Here is a 21,812-nt window from a genome sequence, read left to right as displayed (position 1 = left end):
AAGGGGGCTGTCTCAGTTCCCACAGCTCGACCTACATGTCGGTCTGGGAAACCTGGTCTCTGGCCCTGTGCTCGCCTCAAATGCTGCTGCTCCCACCCCTCTCGTGGGTGAGGCCAGGCCCAGACACCCACAGGGCCCAGCTTCCAGGCAGCACTAGTGTCCCTTCCAGAAGATGGCTGTTCTCTCCTTGGCTGGAGACCCTTGTTTTGTCCCCACCTCCCTCTTCTGAGGGAAAATGGAGCCTGATAGAGTGGGGAAGTGGTTTCCAAACGGTGTTCCTGGGAACCTCGCAAGGGCACAGACGGAGCTCCCTCAGGAAGCTGCAGAGTCCCAGTGCTGTGGGAAGAGGAGCGCGCGATCAGGCTCCGAACGCCAGGCCTAGATCCTTCTATTCTGCTAGCTCGGAGCCGTCTCCTCCCTGGAGGACCCCTAATTGCTCATCTGTGGAGCAGGGATTAACCCTCCCTGACCTACCTTCTGGGGCAAGTGCAGGGGTGACAGCTGTGGAGGCTGTCAGGAAGTGCACCAGGAGGGGTCACAAGGTTCAGGAATGTCCCTGAGCCTGGGGCTTTGGGATGGGGGTGGGAGAAAGGCCACTGAGGCCAGGGCACTGCCTCATCCTTCCCTCCGCCCTGCTTCCTCCCTTGGAAGCCCCAGAGGGACCGCAGCCATTACAGAGAAGGGACTTCAAGTCGACAAAGACAAATTGGCTTAATTGACCCAAATTAGCAGCAGGGAGGGCCCTGATGGCCCAGCTGCTGGTACGTTTAATCACTGTCACCCTGTGTGGTCAGGGGAGGACCCCTCCCCCAAGGCCAACAGGGTCACCTCCCCTGTGAATGGCTGCCTCTCTGGAGTCCTCGGTCAGCAGGAAGTAGGGCTGGGACTTTGGGGACAAAGACAGCCTTCGGCAGGAGGTCAGAGCGCCCTGTGGAGCTGAGCCCGGCTTCAGGAGATACAGCCTGGGCTGGGCTGGGGCAACCTCAGGAGCCAGGGTGGGAGGGCTCTCTCAAGCCCCTCATTCTGAGTTCTATGGCTGCCCTTTGGAGATAGATGGATGCCCCGGGGCAGTCCGGCCCGCAGATGGACCCTCATTCCTCCTTGGAGATGCTGCCCCACTCCTATATTTTGGAGGCTCAGGGGAGGGAGGGCCCTGACCAGGCCTCTTGCCCAGTCTCTGCTTCTCTGTCAGCTTTCCACAGAGTTCCTTAATGACGTTGGGATGATGGTCAAGTCGGGGTCTCCTGCAAAACTCCAGAAGGTTGTGAGTCAGACCCCTCCTTGATGTCTGGTGACACTCTTCCCAGGACTCTGGTCAGCTGTCACTGCCCAAATCCTGGGTCATGAGAGGGCAGTAAAGACACTCCTCCCCACTCCAGCCCCTTTCTGGTTTGGGCCTGCTCCCTGGTGGGGATGGTCCCTTCTCTCTTCTCACAGCAAACACAGTTAGAGACCCATGGTGAGCTGGGCCTGGACCGAAGCTCCAGGTCAGGGGCTCCCGTGACCTCACGGCCTCCCTCTCACAGCTCCCTGTCTCTGGCTGTTTCTGCTTGGAATCTCTTATCTGCCGGACCTGTCCTTGCACACTCTATGGAGGCCGTGTGTGTAAAGGACCCTGACATCTGTGTCCTCCACAGCAGCACCCTGGGCCCCAGCTCTGCCCTGGCCACACCAGTCCCCTCTGCCTGTCCCGGACACCTCAGCCCTTCTCTGGCTTCACTCCTCAACTACCACTCAGGCCCTCCTCCCTCTGACCCCTCTCTGCCTTCTCCATAAATGCACCATAGAGGTCAATCTGGGTAGCCAAAGCCCATGTCAGTGTAGGCCCCGAGGGTGGGTCCCATGCTAGGGAGCTGAACAGTCTCTCTCTCTCACACACACACACAAACACCCATGCACACTCCAACGTATTCGCGGGCCGCCTGTCAGAAGTTCCGTGGAAATGGGATATGAGAACCTAGAACCGCATTTCAACATCTTCCTCCATAGAGCTGGTGTTATCCCCAGCAGTTCTGTTCCCAGGCGAGCCCACCAAACGGATCTCGCCTATAATGTGTCCCATAAATATTTATTGGGCACCCACGAGGTGTCTCATGAAACTGAACAGGGGTTCTCACCGTGTTCCCTTGAGTTCTGGGCCCTGAAACAGAGGACTACGTGAGAGAGTGAGAAGATGAAAAACTCAAACCAAGTCTCTCTTCAAATCACTGTCTACTCTCTTCCTCCTTCCCAGCACCCCCAGCCTCTGGACCTCAAGGGCCTCCAAGTCCCCTCCGCACAGGACCGCGGCATGGCAGCAGCACCCCCCTGAGCCCATCCCGGTTCTAGAAGCTTTATAAGATGCAGGTTCCTGGTCCTTCCCCAGCCACACAGGTCAGCAGGTCTCGGTGGGTCCAGGAAGGGGACGCCTGCCCCACTGCCAGCCCTCCCCTCTTGCTCTAGTAATGAGCCTCAGGGATCACCTGGGAGCCCATGCTGCACCCCAGACCTGTGGCTTAATGACGTTGGGATGATGGTCAAGTTGGGGTCTCCTGCAAAACTCCAGAAGGTTGTGAGTCAGACCCCTCCTTGATGTCTGGTGACACTCTTCCCAGGACTCTGGTCAGCTGTCACTGCCCAAATCCTGGGTCATGAGAGGGCAGTGGAATTGAGAGGGAACTGAGAGGGAATTGCTAGGGCTGGGACCAAGGTACGAGCAATTTTTCTTTTTCTTTTTTTTTAAACTCCTGCATGTGCAGCCAGGATTCGGAACTACTGCCTGAGTTATTCTATTTCTCTTTGTCTCCCCTTTCCCTAGACCTGAACCCACAGACACCAGCACTCACACCTGCCCCCCACTTTTCTCACTCCCATATCTTCTGGGGACCCACGGCCCTGCCTCAGTGGTGACACTTACTTCCATACACCTGGAGTCAGATAAGCAAGTATCTGTGGGATCTGGGATGGGGATTCCACACCTCGGGTAGGTCAAGTTTGGCTGAATGGGATATCAGAGGCTGGAGACCAGAGGCTGTGCTCGGGCAGAGGGGGCTGGCTGGGATGACCCTGCATCTCTCCCAGCTTGGGGGGGGGGTGGTGTCGTGTGGGTTCCCACTTGCCCAGCCCCTGGAAACCCTGTGTTGCTGGGCCAGGGCCGGGGCCGCAGCCTGTGTCCCACAGACTCATGCCGAGTGCAGGATCACATCCCCAATTCCGTGGAAGGTGATTTCACATTTGTAACAATTACTCACTTAATTGGGTTCCAATTAAATTGGAGAGGAAGCGGAGGGCTGTGTCTGTGTTTCTTCTCCTCCTTCCTCCTTCTGCGCATCAAAGAGAGTGCAGGGAGGGTGACAAACGGGCTTTATCCCATCTGGAACAATCCGCCTCCTATCAGGGGCGGGCAGGGCTGTCCTGGGGCTGGCCCCACCTGCTCCTTCTGAGCGGCTCTCAGGCCTGCATTTCTCATCAGAGGCTGGACTCATTCAAGGGCCCTAGGGGGTGCTGGGTGCTCAGGAGAGAGCCCTGTCTTCTTATGGGCTTCACCCTTAACTGGGGGGCTGAGTGTGGACCTGGGGAATCGGGGGGCAGAGAGGTAGAGGGAACAGTACTACCCAGGCAGAGTGGATAGGGGCTCAGGGCTGGGTTAAGTAGACCCCTGTCTTGCCAGCTGGGCTCACTGGGGAGTCTCCAGGCTGCCCCAGAGCAACAGGGGGAGGTGAGGCAGATAAGCCCTCAAGGAGACAATCCTACTCTCCATTTAGCCAGTAGCTCTGCACTGTAACACCTGTATTATATGTGTAACACCTGTATTATATGAAGCCCATACATTCTATGTAATATAGAGTATAGACTATGTATTTCCCTTGCCAGAAAAAAAAAAAAATTGCTGATTGAGTCCAATTCTGTCACATCCTAGAAAGGGAAACTGAGGCCCAGAAAGGGGAAGAGATTTTTTCAAGTCCATGCCACCATTTTGGGGCCTGGTTTGTTAGGATCAAGGACTCCTGGCTTGATCTCAGCCCCCTGTGGCTAGGAGATGGCCTTGGGGTGAGGAGGGTTGGGGAGAGGTTATGGAGGGAACGACAGTCCAGGCCAGGGTCTCCATGGAAGCACCTCCCTCCTGCCTCTGGCCTCTGTTCCCCAAGAGGAACCCCTCTCTGGTCCACACAACAAAGAGGTCAGGAGGTCATGACGGTGACCGGGGCTGAGGCTGGGCTCATGCCCCTGGGCGATGCTAGCTCAGCTGGCCCTCTGGCTGGATACCCTACCCCCAGGAGAGCCAGGCTTGTGCCAGGGAGCCCTGGTCAGAGGAGCCCCGCAAAGGGGCCAGATCTGCAGAAAGTCAGTGTCTGGCACCCAGGAGGTATTGAGGAAAGCTTTCTACAATGAATGAGTGAATGAATGAATGAATGAATGAATGCTTGATTGGAGTCAAGGACACAGAGCCCAGTCTAGGAATCAGGGCCCAAGCTTCTAAGGTGGGCTGAAGGAAATGAGGTTCTACAAAGAACTGGTTGCAGGACAGGGGAAGTTAGCCCCGCCCAGAGAGAAGCCCCTGCTTCATGGGGCAAGTGCCCCTGCTCCTGGGAAAACCTCTCATCTGACGATGGAGGCACTATCTTCTCTGGAAGACTGATGAGGGAGGCACAGCTCCATCCTGGGAGAGTCCCCAGCCTGGTGGGGGTGGGGATGGGGAAAGGGAAGGAAGAACATCCCTTCCTGGGGCTCTCTCTCTCTCTCTGATGGGGGATGCCCCTGACTTGGGCAGCCTCCTGCCTGAGGGAGGAGGCAAGGCTGGGTCTATGAGGCCGTGCTCCTCGTTCCTGGGTTAAGGAGTGGAGGGTGCTCTGTCTGGGTGCCGGGCAGGAAGGAGCTGGGAGCGGGGACCAGGCCGGGGGAAAGCCATCCGCATTCTGGTCAGGCAGCCACTCGCTGAGTTATTATTATTTCTTTTTTTTGAGCTACTTAGAGCAATTTACAGAAATCATTTAGGGGCCGTTTAGGGAGAAGAGAAAAGATGAAGACTTTTAAAGGCAGGGCCCGGGGATGGTTTTATGCAGATCAGCTTCTCAGGGCTGCCAAGGAGAATCTGGATTCCTGCGGGTGTGGGGAAGGGGAGGGGGCCTGCAGGGTTTCTACTCCGACAAATCTCCCGCGGGGGGTCCCGAGGCAGCAGCCCCGGACCGAGGAAAGGGATGAGTGGGGAAGATATATCAGGCAAAGGGCAGAGACCCATGAGGAGGGAAGCCAGCCCCAGGGGATGAGCCTGGCAGTCTGTGCCTCAGTTTCCCCTTTGGTAACTGGGGTGTGTGCATGGATGAGTTGACAGCTCTGGAACCACGCTGAAAGGGGGTGGCTCTTCTCTATGATATCGGGGCGAGAAGAGAGGCCCTTGGACCTGGAGCCACAGACTCAGGAGATAGGGCCCAGGGGGAATGGAAAGTAGTGTCCAGAGGAAGAGACAGATTTCCCCATCTGTGACCTGGGCTGGTCATTTCTCCTCTCTAATCCCCACCTCATCCGTATAATGGGGATCAGGATGGCCCATTTCATAGGCTGGGCTTACCTGGGATAAGGTGATAGAGAGTGTGCTAGCCGTTTTGGAACTGTCCAGGGCATCACATTCCTTGGTCTTGGTGGGGAACAGTGGTGGCCATCAGGGGTGACGAATAGCCCCTCCTCCTGTCCCCCCCACCCACACCCCGGTCCCGACAGGAAAAACTGCTCTTCGAGGGCTGAACAGGGACCTAAGTGACCTACGCTGGGCTGGGACCAGAGGTCCAAACCGGGATACCTGGGGAGTGCAGGTCACGTGCGTGTGTGTCCACGTGTGGGCGTGTGATGTGGCAGCGGTGGGGGGTGGGGGGAGCTGGCGTTTGGAGGGAAAATAAGGAAACGGGTCGCACATGTAGCAAAGCCTTCCCCACACTTCCCATTTCACGCTGTTTGTGATGTGATTATTGGAGACGGAATCTGGTTACTCCAGTAAACACCGTGCCTGCTGAGACAGACAGATCCCCCAGATACAGCCGCTGGGGAAGCCGGATGTGGCGGGGGGACCCCACCTCCAATACCCTCATGCCAGACCTTTGAACACACAAGGACAAGCCCACTGGGCTGGGCATCAGGAACCCGGGTCTTAGGCGTGGCTTTGCCATGCCCGATCGCTGTGTGATCTGTCCCTTTCTGGATCCTCGATGTTGCTCTCTCTCCAAACAGGGATGGTTCAAGGATGAGAGGGGGGCCTGACACTCCCATCTAGCTCCCCTGACCCGAGGCGCTCTGACGTTAAGGCTCTCACTGCACTGAGTGGCCCCCGTGTGCCCGGATGCAGACGCAGTTTCAGAGGGCACTGGCTTTCAGTGCACTCTGCAGGCACGGACGGAGAGCCCACCGTGGGCAGGGCGCTGTGCATGGAGACTCCACTGCCTGCTGGTACTTCAGGAGTGAGCGTGATAATATAACTGGTACCTTTTGTCTACCCGGCACCCAGACAGAGCTGGGGCCATCACGTGCACCAGCTCACAGAACCCCTGTGATCTCAGATGTAAGTGCTGATGGCAAGCAGGTTCCCTCGGCGCTCCCCTGGGCTCTGTCCAGCACTCGGCAGGAGCCAGGTGGGCGCAGCTCAGGACGGAATGGACACCCCTGTTGCTCCTGGGGCTCAACGCACCAGGTCACGGAGATTTGGGCAGTGATTGTGGCAAAATGACTGGACGCTGCTGCTGCCGCTGCCGCCACCCCCCAGAGTCCAGGGGAGGCCCTTCTGCCACCCCGCTCTCCTGCATTTGGCTACCCTGGCCCGGGTTCTGTTGCACAGAAAGTGTCTGCATCCTTGTCCCACATCTGCCAGTGACTGTGTCGTCACTGCTGCATGACCACTGCTGGTCACAGAGCTGGGCGCGGAGCAGGTATACAAACCATGGGCTGAACAAAAGTATCGTTACCGTTTCTAAGCACTTAACTACCAGCTGGGCGCTGCTCCAAGTGGATTACGTGCATTAATGTATTCATTGCCACAACCCTATGAGATGGGTACTCTTGGTCTCCCATTCTATGGATGTGGAAACTGAGCCCACAGAACAGTGATGTAATTTTCCCGAGACCACGAAGTTAGGATACGGCAGATGAGTGTGGGAAGGAAGGCAGGACAGGAAGGAAAGAAGGACAGAAAGGAAGGAAGGAAGGGAGAGAGGGAAGGAGGGAGAAATTGCTCTATGGTCTACTGTCATCCATTTAATCCCAGATCTCTCATCCCAGCTGCAACCTGGGGAGAAAGCTAAGAGGAGGGAAAGTCGCAACCTTTTTCTTCTTTCATTCCACACATAGGTACCGAGCATCTCCCGTGTGCCGGGCACCGATCCAGGTGCTGGGAATGAGTATAGCAGTGACCAGGACAGCCAGCACCCAGCTTTCAGGAGCTCCCATCCCAAGGAGGGTGCCGGTCCCTGATCCAGCAGACACATAACTACACATCATGTCAGGTGAAGAGAGACCGTGGGGGGCAGAGTGAGGTGTGGGCAGGGCTAGTGTGGCTAGGGAGGGCCACTCTGGGACATGCATTTGAGCGGAGGCCTCAAAGGATGGGGGCATTGAGTCACACGTATTGGGGGGAAGAGGCCAGGTGAGGGCAGCAAGGGTGGAGTCGCTGAGGCTTGGTGAGGACAGTGGAGGACAGGGTTGGGGGTGGGGCGAGCCGCTGAGAAAGAAGATATGGCCAGGAAAAGGGACAGATCACGCCAGGCTTGTCACCCACCGTAAGGACTCTGGCTTTCCCTCTCAGGGAGGTGGAGGGCTCTGAGCAGGAGAGTGACTTGATCTGACACGTGGTTTATATGATTTCAGGACAAAGCAGAAGGGAAAATGGCCCCTGGGAGGCGACTGGGAGCCCCTGCATGGATGGGACACTGTAGCCAGGGCTGGGGAGGAGCTGGGTGGGCTCCTAGTGGGCAGGGAATCTCCTAGGACTGCATTTGAAAGGCCAGTGGCCCAGCCCACCAGCCCCAGGGCCCCCAGAGGAAGCTCCCAGGGGGGAATTTGGTAGCGTCCTTGGGGAACACCTAGCCCCGGCCTGTCCAGGATGCCAGCCACACACACTCACTCTCCACTCCACTACCAAGCAACCGAAATGGGGCGTGCTGGGATTGCCATGTGCTCCTACAGGAGTCAACCATAAGGGATTTCGAAGATTTAATACAGAAGTCAAAAGAAACAACATAAAATAGCTCCTTACTAATTAAATGGAATGATAACCTTTTGTATACATTGGTTAAAATATATTTTGAAATATATTGGAATGATAACCTTTTGTATATATTGGTTAAAATACATTAAAATCAATTTCACCTGTTTCTTTCCACTTCTTCTCATGTGAGAACTAGGAAAATGTAACTTACACAGGTGTCTTGGGGGTCTATTTCCATGGGACAGCCCTGATCCAGTACAGAAGCCCTGGTTTCAGCGACCTGGGCATTGAACTCCAGCGGAAGGAAGGCTCTGTCCGAGGTGGGTGGCTGGCGGAAAGAGCCCAGAGTCAGAGGAGGGAAACGGCACGAGGCTGGGGAGACAGGGGCCCCATGGGTGGTTTGGGTCATTGGAGGTGACCGCTAGGGACTCATGATGAAGAAGAAACAGTCACAGTGACCTGTACCAAATCCCGACTCTGCCGGCAGGATGAAGGGGCTCAGGGACCTTGCTCTCAACTCTCCTACACGGTGGGTTTGTTTTTTTCCCTCCAGTCTGCAGAAGAAGAATCGTGAGGCCCAAGAGGGAGACAAGGCAGCTCTGGGACAAGGGTCTGCACATGCTTTGGGCAGCAGGATGCATCAGAGTAAGTATTTTAGGAACGCCCCGGGCTCCGCATCTATAACCCGAGACCTGATTTTTGGCCACGGCTCAGAACTACCGTGCAAGTGACGTATGCAGTCACAAGCCGGTGCGACCCAGGCACTGCAGGGGGGTCAGCTGCGGGACCCAGGAATGCCTCCTGTGCCCCGGGGTGGGAATGCGGGGCCCCCCAAGGTCTGTGGCTGCTTTCCTGGTTAAGGACACGAAGAGAAATGAGGGAGTGCAGGCGAGGGGCTGGCTGCTGGCCACTGCTGTGTTTCAAACAGGCAGCATGTTGCTAGGAGGCATCAAGGGTAAGAAAAATAAGACCCCAAACAAAACAAAACAAAACAAAACAAAAAAACCCAACCACCGGGAAGCAGAGCTCCGGGAAGCCTTTGGCACCGTCTTAACCCGTGCTTCCCAGCAGCGAGGCCTGGCTTCAGGCAAGAAAGGAAGGACATAAACCAAGCCTACCACATTTATTAAGGTCTCCGGCAGGCCCACAGCTTTTGTTCTGGGCACTTCCATGCCTGAACCCTTGGAGTAGCCCCACCCCGGAGAGGTGATAGTATTACGCCCATTCTGCAGATGGAGAAGCTAAGGCTCAGGGAGATAGGCCGGCAAAAGCTTCTGGGTCACCCAGCTGTACTGCCGCAGGGCTGAGAGTCCAACCTACATTTGCATGAACTTAAAAACCTACCACTGTTCTCTGAGCTGATGTGGTTTCTTCTGAGGTTTTCCCGGAGCCCAAGGGCTGGCAGTGACCCCTGGGATCTGACCCCTTGGCCTCTGGCTGCCAGTTGGGCTGGGGAATGAGGAGGGAGGCTGGGTGTTTGTTGAAAATACTGAGGGAGATCTTGTCTCTCTCACTTTTCCTACCAGGCCATGTTCCCCAGGACTCCTGACACTCCTGGACCCCCAGGAGGTCAGAAATGGCTGTGGGTCTTAGGCGAGTCCTTTTGGCTCCCTGGGCCTTAGCTGCCAGGATAATCAAGGTAGCTCCAAACACTGAGGTTTAGGCTGCAGGCTTTGGACCTCACATCTGCTGTCAGATCTCAACAGAGGTGGCAACCAAGGAGTAGAAAGAAGTCAGGCCACGGGCGAGTGGCAGAGCCAGCCCTTAGCTCTGTCTCTCTGGTTCTAAGGGTGGACTCTTTGCCATATGGTAGTGCTCTTATGATGGCTAGTGGTTACTTCCCATCCCCAGTGTCCTCACTCAATGGTGTCCTTCAGCATTGCTCCAACCTGTAAATTGCCCCCAACCGAGTCATTGCAGAGAACCCTGCTTTGATCACATCATTCCCTCACTTCAGAACACTCAGTAGCTCCCCAGTGCTCCATGGACATTAGATCAAAGTTATGAGGGGGTCTCAAAAGAGCACCCAGGTAAAGAATTATCAACCATATACCTTGCACTTAGCCCCTGTCCTGCTACTCCTTCCCAAGCAGCCTTGGCTCTCCCTCGCTGGACTGAATTTGTAGGCCAAGAGCCATTTTTGCCCTGCAATTCTGTCCTCCCCAGGGTAACAGACACATAGTAGATGTTGACTGATTAGTTTTCAGGGGCAGAACTCAAACCTTGTTAAGGCCTCCTGAAGTGGTACCTCCTCCGTGAAGCCTGCCCTGATTTCTTGAATAGTTATGAGATTTCTCCCTCCATGACCCTCTTCATCCCTCCTGATGCACCTATGACCGCCTTGTATCACAGTCTGTGCAGACACAGCTCATCTGCCTGGGGCGCCCCCTTAAAAGCCCCTTCAGGGACAGGCACCATATTTTCTTCATTTTTACATTTAATGCAGTGCCTGGCATATACTAGGCATATTAATAACAGTGGCATTGACAGCCATCATTCTGGGGCACTTAGTATGTGCCAGGCACTATTCTCAGTATCTGACATGAAACACGGACTCGTTTATGTAATTATGATTACAACTCTGGAAGTTGGGTACTTTCATAATCCTTTGCAGATGAGTCAACCAAGGCACAGAGTCACACAGGAAGGGACAAAGCCAGACAAGGTGGTTATAGAGTCCAGAGCAGGGACGAGTAAGGGTTGAAGAGGAGAGCTATGAATATCAGGACTAAAACAAAAACAGAACAAAGTCTACTCCTGGCTCCATGGGAAAGATTCCTGGTGCCCAGCACAGCGGGTGGTGCATAGCAGGTGCTCAGTTAACAGAAGTGAGGTAATCAGGTAATTCCATAGATGCCCTGACATAGGCCTGTGGTCAGTGGGGGCTGGGCTGGAGGAGGGCTGCAGGGCCCAAGTGGGGAGGCTAGTCTCCTGCATGATGCCAGTGCCCCCACTGCTCACCTCGCCACCTCTGCCAGCTCCAGCCTCCCCTCTCCTGCGTTTCAGACCTCTCATGCATGGGGCAGGCGGCTGGCCGTTTTTCTCCTGCGGAGAACAGCCACAGAAAATTGAGATCATTTCTCTGCTGTGTTGGCAGCTGAGAAAATGGTAATTTTTTCCTATTTTCAATCCAAGAGTTCCTTCCCATTGGACAAAGGCCCCATACCATCTCGCTCTCCCCAGAGAAGGGGAGAAGGACAGGGCTGGCGAGGGTGTGGTTCCACACACCTCCCCCTCCCCACCACCCTGGCTCAGGTCACCTCCCTGCCTAAGAGGTGTGGGCTGCACTGATCCTGCAGTGGCAGGGGGCTTGTGGTGGAGGGAGGGGGCCCCCGACCGAGCACTTGCAGACATAAAACAGGGACAGGCAGAGGTCAAAGCAACAGGTAATCTGGAATCACTGCAGGGCACTCAGGGATCCAGGGAAATGGGGTTTTGCTTTCCCTGCACACATCCTGGCTGTCATCCTTCCCAAATCAGTGGTGTAAGATCGCTGTCCAAACAAGCGCCTATAACCCCCTTGCTCCTGAAGAGAATTTTTTTGCAAAAGGAGATAATTAGTTAAAAAAAAAAAAATCAGAATCTGTGAAATAAGCCAATGCTAGCTTAGCATCCCAAATCCCCCAGCTGAGAAGAAGACACTGGCATCTGGCTCCCACCATGGAGGCGATGGTGGGGGTTTGGGCAAGAAGAGGCCGAGGAAGCACCCAGGGCTGCAGCCCTGTTTTATAGACAAGTGGTCCACGCCCATTGGAAGAGGCCTGGACAGCCACATGGCTGGCCGGGCGGGACTGGACATCAGCTTGGCCTCTCCTTGGATGGTCTCTTCTGCAGCTGGGCCCCGGTGTGTCCTGCTCCTTTCCCACTACCATGGGGTGGCCATGGGCCTTATGCCCATGGGCCATGGGCATTGGGAAAGGAGGCCACAGCCAGGACGGTGAGGGTCAGTGGGCTAAAGGGAGCAGACAGAGGCCCCCTCTTTTGGCCCTGGGTTGGGGGGTGGGGAGCAGTCCCTGACCCTGCAGTTTCTGAAGCTCTGCAAGCTTGCAACAGTGGGTCAGCTCAGGTCACCCCTGCTCTACGCCCTGCTATGGCTCCCCCTTTCACTGAGCCTACAAAGCAATGTTCTTACAAGAGCCTCCCTCTCCCCCACCCATTTTCCCCAACCCTCCTCTTCTCAGGGAGTCCAGTTCCTCCCGCCTCCTTCCCTCGGGCAGTCCTCGCTGTGTCAGAATGGTCAAGCCCACTCCTGCCCTAGGCTGCCATCGGCAATATTTGCATACTTGGTGTGCTCCCCACCCCCGTGAGTGTGCTTAATGACACTTATCAGGTGAGAGCATTCATTCTGTACTGCACAACCCCTCCCAACACACAGGCATTCCCAATGTCCCTTACCCTACCGTTTTTATTTTCCTTAGCCTCCTTTGCCTTCTAACATATAATCCACCTACTGAATGTATGTATTACTTGCTGTCTGCCTTCCGCCACGTCTTCCACCAGAATACAGGCTCCTGAATGCAGAGAATGTGCTATATTCCCTGAAGACGGGAAGTGCCTGGAACAGTGCCTGGTCCACAGTAACCACCAACTGAATACTCATGGAGTGACAGGGAAGGTGTCTCCGTGTGCAAGTATGTGCACAAGGGTACACTCATTGACCCATCTGACAAATCACTGGATGTCTACTTTACTCCGGATGTCCCAGTAGACCCTGGGAGTACAGCAGCAGGGAGGAGGCCACACACCGTCCAGGTCCACCCAGGCTAGTGGCCCGCAGGGAGGTCACGCAACGCAATTACACATAGGGCAAATCGGCAATGAGTTACAGAAGGTAGTGGGTCTTTGCCCACCTGAGAATCAGGGTGGGCTTCCAAGAGGAGGTGTGGTTACCTTCAGACCTGAAGGCTGACGAGGAGACAGGTATGGGACGGTGTTCTGGTGAGAGGCCACACCATGCACAGAGGGGCACCATTCATTCAAGGGACTGAAAGAAGCCTAGAGAGCAAGGGGGAGAGAGGCTCGAGAGGAGGAGGGACTCACTCGGGTGTATGGGTCCGCGTGTCTGTCTGTCCACGTCTGCTTATCCTCTGTACGTGTGAGACGGGGAGGTAAACGGCAAGACTTCCATGGTCAGGGTCCAAAAAAGTGACTTCAAGAGTTGGTGTGGCGAGGACTCCGTGGAGCCTCGGTTTTGCTCTCTGTAAAATGGGGATCTGCTGTGGAGATCCAGAGAAAAGGTGGATCTGAACTCCAAGGAGCCATTCAAGCTTTCAAGTGCGTCCGGCTGTGCCCATGAGTGTGTGGGTGTGCACGCAAGTGTGTGCCTGTGCCGCAAGCTCCCAGCGACACTGCTCTCCTGCCGTGACAAGTCTGCTGTATCATCTGTACTGAGCCACCAAAAATATACTCACTCCTGGCCCAGCGCCATGCTCTCCAACAGCCCCGGGGGCGGTGGGGAGCGGAGGTCGAGGCCTGCAAGGTGGGGCCCTACGCTTCTGGGCAAAGGGGGCCCTCTCGTCTCTCACTGTCAGACTGTCACTATGCAAGGGGACCGAGGCCACCTCTGAGGGCTGGGGCTGTGCCTCTCCCATCAGACTGGGGCCTCTCTGGTATGAGACTGTGTCCCCCTTGTCATACTGGGCACTCCTGGGGGACAGAAACCATTTTCCCTTCTCTCTGTTTCTCCCTCAGAAAAACAAGGAGGTTGGCACTCAGTGTGGCTGTGGCTCATTAGGTGTGAGGGCTGGCCCCCTCTGGGGCTGTGCCCCTGGGCAGGGCTTCAGGGTTCAGGGGGCCCTGGCGGCCAGGGGCCTGCCGTGTGAGGTCTGACGCAGTTCGGACCTGGATTCTTGGATGGAGATGCCTCCGGAAGCCTCGACTCTCATGACTGTCATCCCGCTTATCCAGGTAAGCCTGGGCACACCGGTCTCCGGGCTCTGCGGGCCCCGAGGCATGGGCCTAGGACACGGACGCAAGCTGCAGAGTCCACCAGCAAGTCCATATCCTGCTTCCTGTGTCCAGTGTGGACAGAACAGGAGGAGTCCCTCAAGAGAAGAGAGCAACCCGTTGTCCATCCTCTCGGGCCAGAAAGGTGTGGGCAAGAACGTGGGAGGAGAATGTAGGAGGGATTCAAGGGCTGATAAAAAGCAGAACTTTCCAAAAGCGGGTAATCCTCTAGATAATTTAGGCAAAAAGTGATTTTCTTCAATTACTTCTTTTTTTTTTTTTTTAAGCTTTTTCTGCCCTGAGTTCCTTATTCTCGCATTCATTCCTTCCCGCCCCAAGCCCTGAGTACCAGGCAGGCACGTCTGTCTCCCACTCCATCCAGCCCATGGGGGTGGATGTGTGGGCATGGGGGGGCCAGGAGAGGTAGGGCTCAAAGGGGCAAACATGACCGAAGAAAGGAGAACATGACTTCTGGCCTCTCCACCTGTGTCCTCAGAGCAGCATGTCCCCTGTCTGTCACTGTGCTGGCCTCCCCGGCCCGGTGCCTCCCTCCCCAGGGCGGGCGGTTTGTCTCCCAGAGACCAGTGTGGTAGCTAGCCCCATGCTGGCGCTCCCTGACACACTGCCCCATCCTTGGGGACAGCTGGAGTACGGCAGAGCTGGCCGAATTGATGGTCAGGGGCCCACTTTTCATGTCAAAAGACAGAAAAGGGATCTAGAAAAAGAAATTCATCTTAAAAAAATTAAAAAAAAAAAACACAATGCCCCACAACTGGCTCATTAATCTCTTATTAAAATTCTGTGCTAAGTGCTGGCAAGGAAGAAGTAAGGAGGACCCTGGGGAGGGAATGGGGAGAAAGAAACGGATTCCCTTGTTAGCGTCTGCTGGGGGCATCCGTGGAGGGGGCCCCGCGTCGGGTAGAGACACGTAAGGGACGAAACAGCAGGCTCAACCATCACAAGAGATGTGAAAGGGGGCGTGCCGGGCGCCGTCTCCTCCTTGGCAGAGGAGGAAGGAACTCAGAGAGGAAGATGGCTTTACTGTAGTTTGCACAGCAAGTGGATGACAAGGTTAGGACTTGAGCCCCTGTCTTCTGTCACCCAGGGACTCCAATTTCAAACTGCCTCAAATTTCAGAACCTGGGCTTTTTTCTGGTCTCCTCCACTGGACTTTGAGCTCATGAAAGAGAGCTGAAGACCAAGTCCGGAGCCCCACCACACGCCCCTGTAGTGCTCACCAAGGCCTATTACCACCCCTGGTGGTTGCCTATCCTGACTGGTTGGGACTTGAGGTTGGCCTGAGGCCAGGAGGGCATCTTTGCACAAAGCCCTCAGGAGATGGGATAGCAGAGGTGGCAGGGGTGTCTGTGGAGTGGCCTGGAGCCGACTACCAATCCAGGAAACCCCTGGGCTCTGGTGCTGGTTCTGATTCCAGAACACACTGGCAGGGTGACCTTGGCCAGTCCCCTCCCCTCTCCCAGCACCCACGTCCTCATCTGCATGAAGGTTGAGGTGGGGCTCTGTGTGCGTCTTTCAGCTTCCGATTGTGGGTGGACATCACCATATGCAGGGCAGCAAAGCCAACCCTTCCACTACCCCCACCACGTAAGCCCCCCACGTCCCTGCCCCAGGTGGGCAGGTGGACCCTGGTGGTGGGAGTTGGTGCCTCTAAGATTCTGTATTTCTGCAGGCTCATGGGCACTCACTGCCCATCTCAGGTCTGGGGGCCATCAGTTCTAGACTGGCCCCCCAGCAAGGGTCTAGGAGATGGCCACGTCCTCCACTCATGTTCTAATGTGGCCTTACCCCGTATAGCCAAGCACTGAGTTATCCTCAGGATCTAATAAAGCTTCTGCCACCAAGTTTATAACACATCCCCACCTACTGGTCTTAAATGTAACCAGGCTGTGTTGTGGTGTAGGACTCCGTGTGGCCAGCGAGAAGATGGGTGTGTGTGCTTGCAGGGGCGGGGTAGGGGGGGCGTTTCTCCTCACTCCCAGCAGTGAGGGGTCGTCCCAAGGGACAGAGTTGACCCTGTACTGCTGTGGTCCCTTCTGCCTCTCAAAAGGATCCCAGAGTTTGGGTCATCAGTGGGGTGGGGAGAGCATGGACCCAAGCCACCAGGGAAACTTGAGGTTGCCAGGTTGCCTGTAGGGACACATTCATCTGAGGTCATATAGTCAGAATGCCGTGGGACCCTACATTCGTCTGGGGAGTGATGTTACTCATGTCACTCCAGATGTGTGTTTCCTGTATGTTTCCCTCAAGAGGGTGTGGCATGGCTCTGCCCCATTCCTTTGCTCTTTCCCAGTGTCTCTCCCTAGCTCCTCCCTGTCCCAACTTCTGCCCCATGTCCCAGAACTCCCTTTTCAATTGCCACAGGAAGGCCCCCCTTCCTTCCATACGGAGCTGTTGTCCCACCGCCATTCATTTCTTCGGAGCGCCTACCATGTGTCACAGACTGCAGAATGGGGCAAGAATAAAGAATGCATGGCACCTGCTCTCAACGCAAGGATGTGGACACCAGGGGGGTGCACACATGAATATCCCCATGCACACCCTGCACGCGCGTGTGTGCACACACTGTGGCCTGGAGAGGGGGGAGTGCTGGGAAGGAGGCACAAAGAGCACTTGCTTCTGTTACAGGGCGGGGGCCACTGGTGGGAAGCCAAGGGGGAAGAGAGTCAGATTCCCTGGGGGGAATGAGGTTGGAATTGGGTTTTGATGGCTGGGTAAGAACTGGAGGCTGGTATTCTGGGGTGGGGGTGGGGTTGCTGGGTGCAAAAGCAGAGAAGCTGGAAGGTGAGGACAGGGATACCTCCTAAGATGCATGGATGATGCCGGGCAGGCAGTGCCCACCCCTGAGGGCAGGTCGAGATGAGATTGTATAGGGCCTCTGATCGTCTAGGCCAAAGACGGATCCTTGATTCTACAGGCAGCAGAGAGCCAGTGAAGGTTACCGAGTAGGAGGCTGACATTACCGGCTCGACCACAGACTTCACCAGCACCCTGTCCCCCTACACTCCCATTCACACTAAAAATGGAGCAGAAAGCCTTCCCAAAGACCAGATGCAGGAAAGTGGCCTTCTTAGATGTTCTCTGGCAGAAGCCTGGAGATCGAGAGGGGAGTCTGAGCTGGGCCCCGAAAGGTAGCAGGGCTCTGTTCACATATGGTACCTGCCCAGTAGTCCCAGCAGAAAGTGAGAAAGGGGACAGAGGGGGGCCACACGGCTTGTGGAAGTTGGGGGACATGAGGGAGACAGCCCAAGGTCACCCTGCCCGATGGCACCAGAGTCGATCAGAGAGCAACCCAGGCTATTTGGCTCAGTCTGGCTGTGTGGTCAGAAGCCTGTGGGCTCAGTAGCTTGCTGGAGAACCAAACCCTGCAACTCCTCCCTCCTCAACCCCAGCTTCTTTGAAGAGCCCAGAGATCCCAACCAAAGCTAGCTTGAAGTGTGGCAAAATCCTTTTCTTGACAGAGGAATAGTTTGGGTGGGTGGGTGTCAGAAAACCTTGAAGGTGGAAGGTCCAGGGAATATGGGTTTTATTGGGGGGTGAGGGGAAGAACTTCTGTGATTCTAGTCTTATCCATCTCTGGGGGGGCATCCCCTAAGCTTTGAGCATCTGCTGGTACCATTCCTTGAGGAAGGGGAGATTGAGGCATGGGATGGTGACTTAGGGAAGGAGCTCAGAAGGGGAGCCGGACCAGCCGTGGGTCCTGTGGGTACCAGCACCGTGCTAAGAGCTGTTTGCATGGAGGGACAGTGGAGAATAAGCCCACGGGTCTGCCTCCACCACTCGGGGACTAACCCGGCACAGGGAAGACACAGACATCTAAGGAGAAAACGAAGCAGACTGCTAACACTCCAGAGAAGCAAGTGCAAGGACAGCCAGGCCCTACGGGGCTGGATCTTAGGAAGCAGGCAGGATTCTGGCACAGGAGGGAAGAGAAAGGATCTTTAATGCCAGGCTTGACGGGTTGGGAAGCTGGGCAGTGGGAACCTAATAGGAGCCCCTGCGCTGCCCCCAAGTGGGGCCATGGCTGGGGTTTAGAACAGAAAGTGGGCAACAAGGCACAAGACTCGGAGGGGGGCAGAACCACGCCTAGCCCCACGCAGGAGCTCAGTTTCCTCCAGCTAGGCACCCAGACACCCTGCTGACCAGGGCCCGGTCCCAGGCGTAGCCCCTGCAGCTCCAGGGCGCAGAAGTGCGGAGCCCACAACCCCACCCCCTCCCCGCCCTAAGTCTTGCACAGGGAGCCGAGATTTCTGGTTCCCAGCTGCATTCGCCCTGCTCCCACCCGATCCTGCTGCCCTGCCCATTCTTCTGATAAAGAACTGAGCTTGGCTGGGTCTGGTGAATTGAACTCAAATCCGCTCCCATTCTAGGGTCACCCCCAGCCGGGAAGAACCAATCCACCCTAGAGGGAGGTCAGCCTGTTCCCCACCCCCTCCTAGCCCCAGGACCTTAGATTCGGGGAGCCGATTCCTTTCTTTATTCTTCCACCTTGAGAAAGCGCCTTGGTCAGGTTGAGGGGCAGCTGGTTAGTGGCTGTGGGCCTGCGCAAGGGAAGCTTAGAGCTTGGGCAGGCTCCTCAGGACTGGGCAGATGTGGGCAAAAGCTGAGCGCGACCTATCCAGGGTCCTCCATCAATGCGCAGAGCCTACTGCTCTCTCCATCTAAGTCCCTCTCCAGCCTGTCCAGGCTCACCCCTCAACACGCGGTTAACAAAGCTTCCTTTGCCGACGCCCGTTAGGGAAATGTGTCCCAGGTCTGCCGGCTTCAGGTTGGGAGGGGGCAGAGGGCCTCTCTTCTCCTTTCTCCTCCTCCGCCCCAGCTCTCGCCCTCCCCAATCGGTCAGCACCCTCGCCTCCTGGAGCGCCTCCAGCTTGCAGAAGGCCCGCTGCAGCCTCCTCCCGTCGGATCGGAGTTCCCACTGTGGGGGGCTGTTCAGAGACCCTCTGTCCCCTACCCGTATTCCTGCTGTCCCACTGCCAGAGCGCGCCAACCCCGGGCCCTCCCTCTCCCACCCCCTTTCCCGCGGAGCCCGGGGCGAGCCCAGGGAGCAGACGCAACAGATTGCAGAACGCGAGAGCGCGGAGCCCGCTCCCTCCGCGCGCTGCCCGCCGCCCGCCGCCCCGGCCTGCGCCCGTGGCCCAGACCCCCGCCCTCCAGGCTCAGCTAAGCCGGCCATTTAGATGCAGCTCACAGGACGGCGGGCGGCGAGCGGCGAGCCGCCGCGGCTCCCCGGGCCCCTGTCAGTCCACTTCCCTTCCCGAGGACCGCCGCAGGAAGCGAGGCGACGGGCGGCGCGGCCCCGTACCGGCCTGCGCATCAGGCGCGGAGAAGACAAGATCCCCGCGGACCCAAACGTCCCCCAGCCCCGCCGGCTGCGGGGGTGGGAGTGCAAGGAGGGGCGGCCCGGACGCGATCTAGCGGATCCCTTGGATCCCCGCAGATTTCCGAGGGCGGACACGCCCCCAGACTCTTGGGTTTGGACCCTTCTTCCTAACCTGCAAAGCACTGGAGTGTACCCCCCCCCCCGCCCTTTTCCGGGGCCGGGCTCGGTCCCCAGGGCGGGGCTCGCAGCCTCCGCTCCCGCCAAAGGGCTGGGGGAGCTGGAGGTAACTCGAGCTGCAGCCCGAGATGCCAGGCTGGGAGCAGCGGCTTCGAGTCCGGGGTGGGGGCTCGCCTTTCTCTAGTCTTCCCTGTGCCCCCTCCAGAGGCGCCCGCCGCATCTCCACTTCCGAGTCCGCGCCGCGACACTTACCGTGGGCGAGCAGCGCCGAGAGGCAGAGCAGGGCGGCGCCGCCGCGGCCCGACATCCTTGGGGCCATGGCCGAGGCGGGAGCGGGAAGGGGCCGAAGGGGCAATAGTCGTCGATGACTTGGCCCCAGGCTGGGTTCGGTCACATCCAACTCAGGGTGGTCGTGGCGTCCAAATGTCTCTGCTGTAGCTCTGGGGACCAGGGAGTGCAATTCGGGGACACTTTGAGGGGAGGGGGCGTCCCAGGCGCCGCCGGCTACACCCTCGGAGCTGGTAGGGGCGCAGCTCCGGGCGGGAGGAGCCTCCACCTCCCCGGGCTGGTGCCCCCTGCAGGATCTGTGCGGCGAGGGGGGAGCCGCACGTGCGGTCCCGGAGCCCAGTGGCCACCAGCGTCTCGGAGACTGCCTAGAGCCAAGTGCTGGATCCCCCAGTCCCGAGGCCCAGCTCCAATCTGAACTCGCCCGAGGGTGCAGATTTCCGGCGCAAGCCCCAGTTTCTTCGGTGTCGGTAGTAACCTCACAGAGATAGCGCGGCTTCCTTCCTCCAAGCGCCCTGCAGCAGCCCCAGCATAAAAATCCCAGGTTAGGAGCAAATGAATGCTTTCTTTCGCAAAGAAAGAGAAAATCCAGGCAACTTTAATCCATCTGGAGCAGGAAAAGTTTCCGTGCAGTGATGAGACTGGCGACGCGGGTCGCCGCCACCCTAGGCGCCGCCGGGACAAAATGCCCGAGGCGGGCGGCCCGCGGCTCGTCCCCTCGCCGAGCTCGCTGCACGGCTCCAGCGCGCTCTCCAGTCTCGACCAGGGCCCGGGCTCCACGCAAGCTGGCTCAGCGCCGCCTGCTCGGGCAGCGGCTCCGCGGCTGGGGCGCGGGTGGTGCGGCCGGAACCGGCTGCCCCATGGAGACCCGGCCTGGAGAAGCGGGGGAGCGGGACAGCCGGCTAATGTGCCGGACCCGCGCCCTCCCTGCCCGGGGCGCCGACTCCAGCCTCCCGGCTGTCAGCCGTAGTAGGATGGCGAGGGGGGTCGGCCAGCCCGCGGCGGCTCCCGGCCGTCCCCCTCTCCTCCCAGGTCTCGCTGTCTCAGCAGAGGGGCGCGCAGCTCCGCCTCGCTCCTCGCCTCCCCCGGGGGGAACCTGCACAAACCTTTAACTTTTGTGGGGTTCAGAGTCTCCGACGTCTCCGTCTCCCTGCCGCCCCCGCCCTGCCCCCGGACGCCCGCTCGCCCGCTGTCTTGGTGCAGCTGAGCATCGGTTTCCTCTCTCTCGGAGTCAGTTTGGGCGAGCGGAGCGCCGCGCCAGCCCGGGCTGCGGGCGGCGAGACCTGGGCGCCACGCCAGGGGCCGGGGCCGGGGCACCGGGCGCCCGCGCAGCCCGCGGCCAGGGAGGCGGCAGCTGGTTCCTAGGGGGCCGAGCCGAGAGGAGGTGCCGGCAGGGGGGCCGGCTCCCCATGGACGTGTGTGTGGGGCGAAGAATCAAGGAGCAAAAAGCGAGAGGAGGTGGAGGGAGCCACAGTTGCACGAAGCCGCCGCCGCCACTGCCTCCTCGGCGCTCGCGCCGGCTGCTCCGCCGTAAATGACTCGAGAGAGACACACACACTCGCGCCCGCCCGCCCTCCTCCCCCGTCCGGGATTCAGCGCCCACCCCGGCAGTAGCGGGCGCCGAGCCGGGCGCGCTCGCTCCCTTCCCCTCCCCTCCCCTCCCAGATTCCCCGTGGTCACGTGGGCCCGGAGCGCGCGGCCCACGACTCGCGCGCTTCGGAGACCCCCCCCTCCCACGCCATTTCCCCCCTCCCCGGTCCACGTGTCCATTCCGCATTCCCAGCCTGGGGGCGCGCGCGGCTCCTTAATGAGACTCGGGCCGCGGCAGACCTCGCGATTCTGTTCGCCTCTCTTTTATGTTTTATTTTTCTTCCCCATTGTAGGCTAGCGCTGGGG

The 21,812-nt window shown here is 57.8% G+C and overlaps 1 protein-coding gene across 1 annotated transcript in view; it reads right to left on the bottom strand.

Annotated features, from left to right (window-relative positions):
• The window catches only part of TMEM132E (transmembrane protein 132E), a 54,317-nt gene extending 32,766 nt beyond the window's left edge, over positions 1 to 21,551 (bottom strand). Inside the window, exon 1 of the mRNA XM_032321773.1 lies at positions 19,884 to 21,551. Within this exon, the coding sequence (XP_032177664.1) occupies positions 19,884 to 19,950 (67 nt within the window). The 5' untranslated portion in view covers positions 19,951 to 21,551. The remainder of the gene's footprint in view (positions 1 to 19,883) is intronic.
• Positions 21,552 to 21,812: the final 261 nt, after the last annotated feature.

The sequence above is a fragment of the Mustela erminea genome, chromosome 18, assembly GCF_009829155.1.
Source record: "Mustela erminea isolate mMusErm1 chromosome 18, mMusErm1.Pri, whole genome shotgun sequence".
In the NCBI taxonomy this organism is placed as follows: domain Eukaryota; kingdom Metazoa; phylum Chordata; class Mammalia; order Carnivora; family Mustelidae; genus Mustela; species Mustela erminea.
The sequence above is the reverse complement of the archived record's forward strand: the minus strand, read 5'-3'. Positions and strand labels throughout refer to the sequence as shown.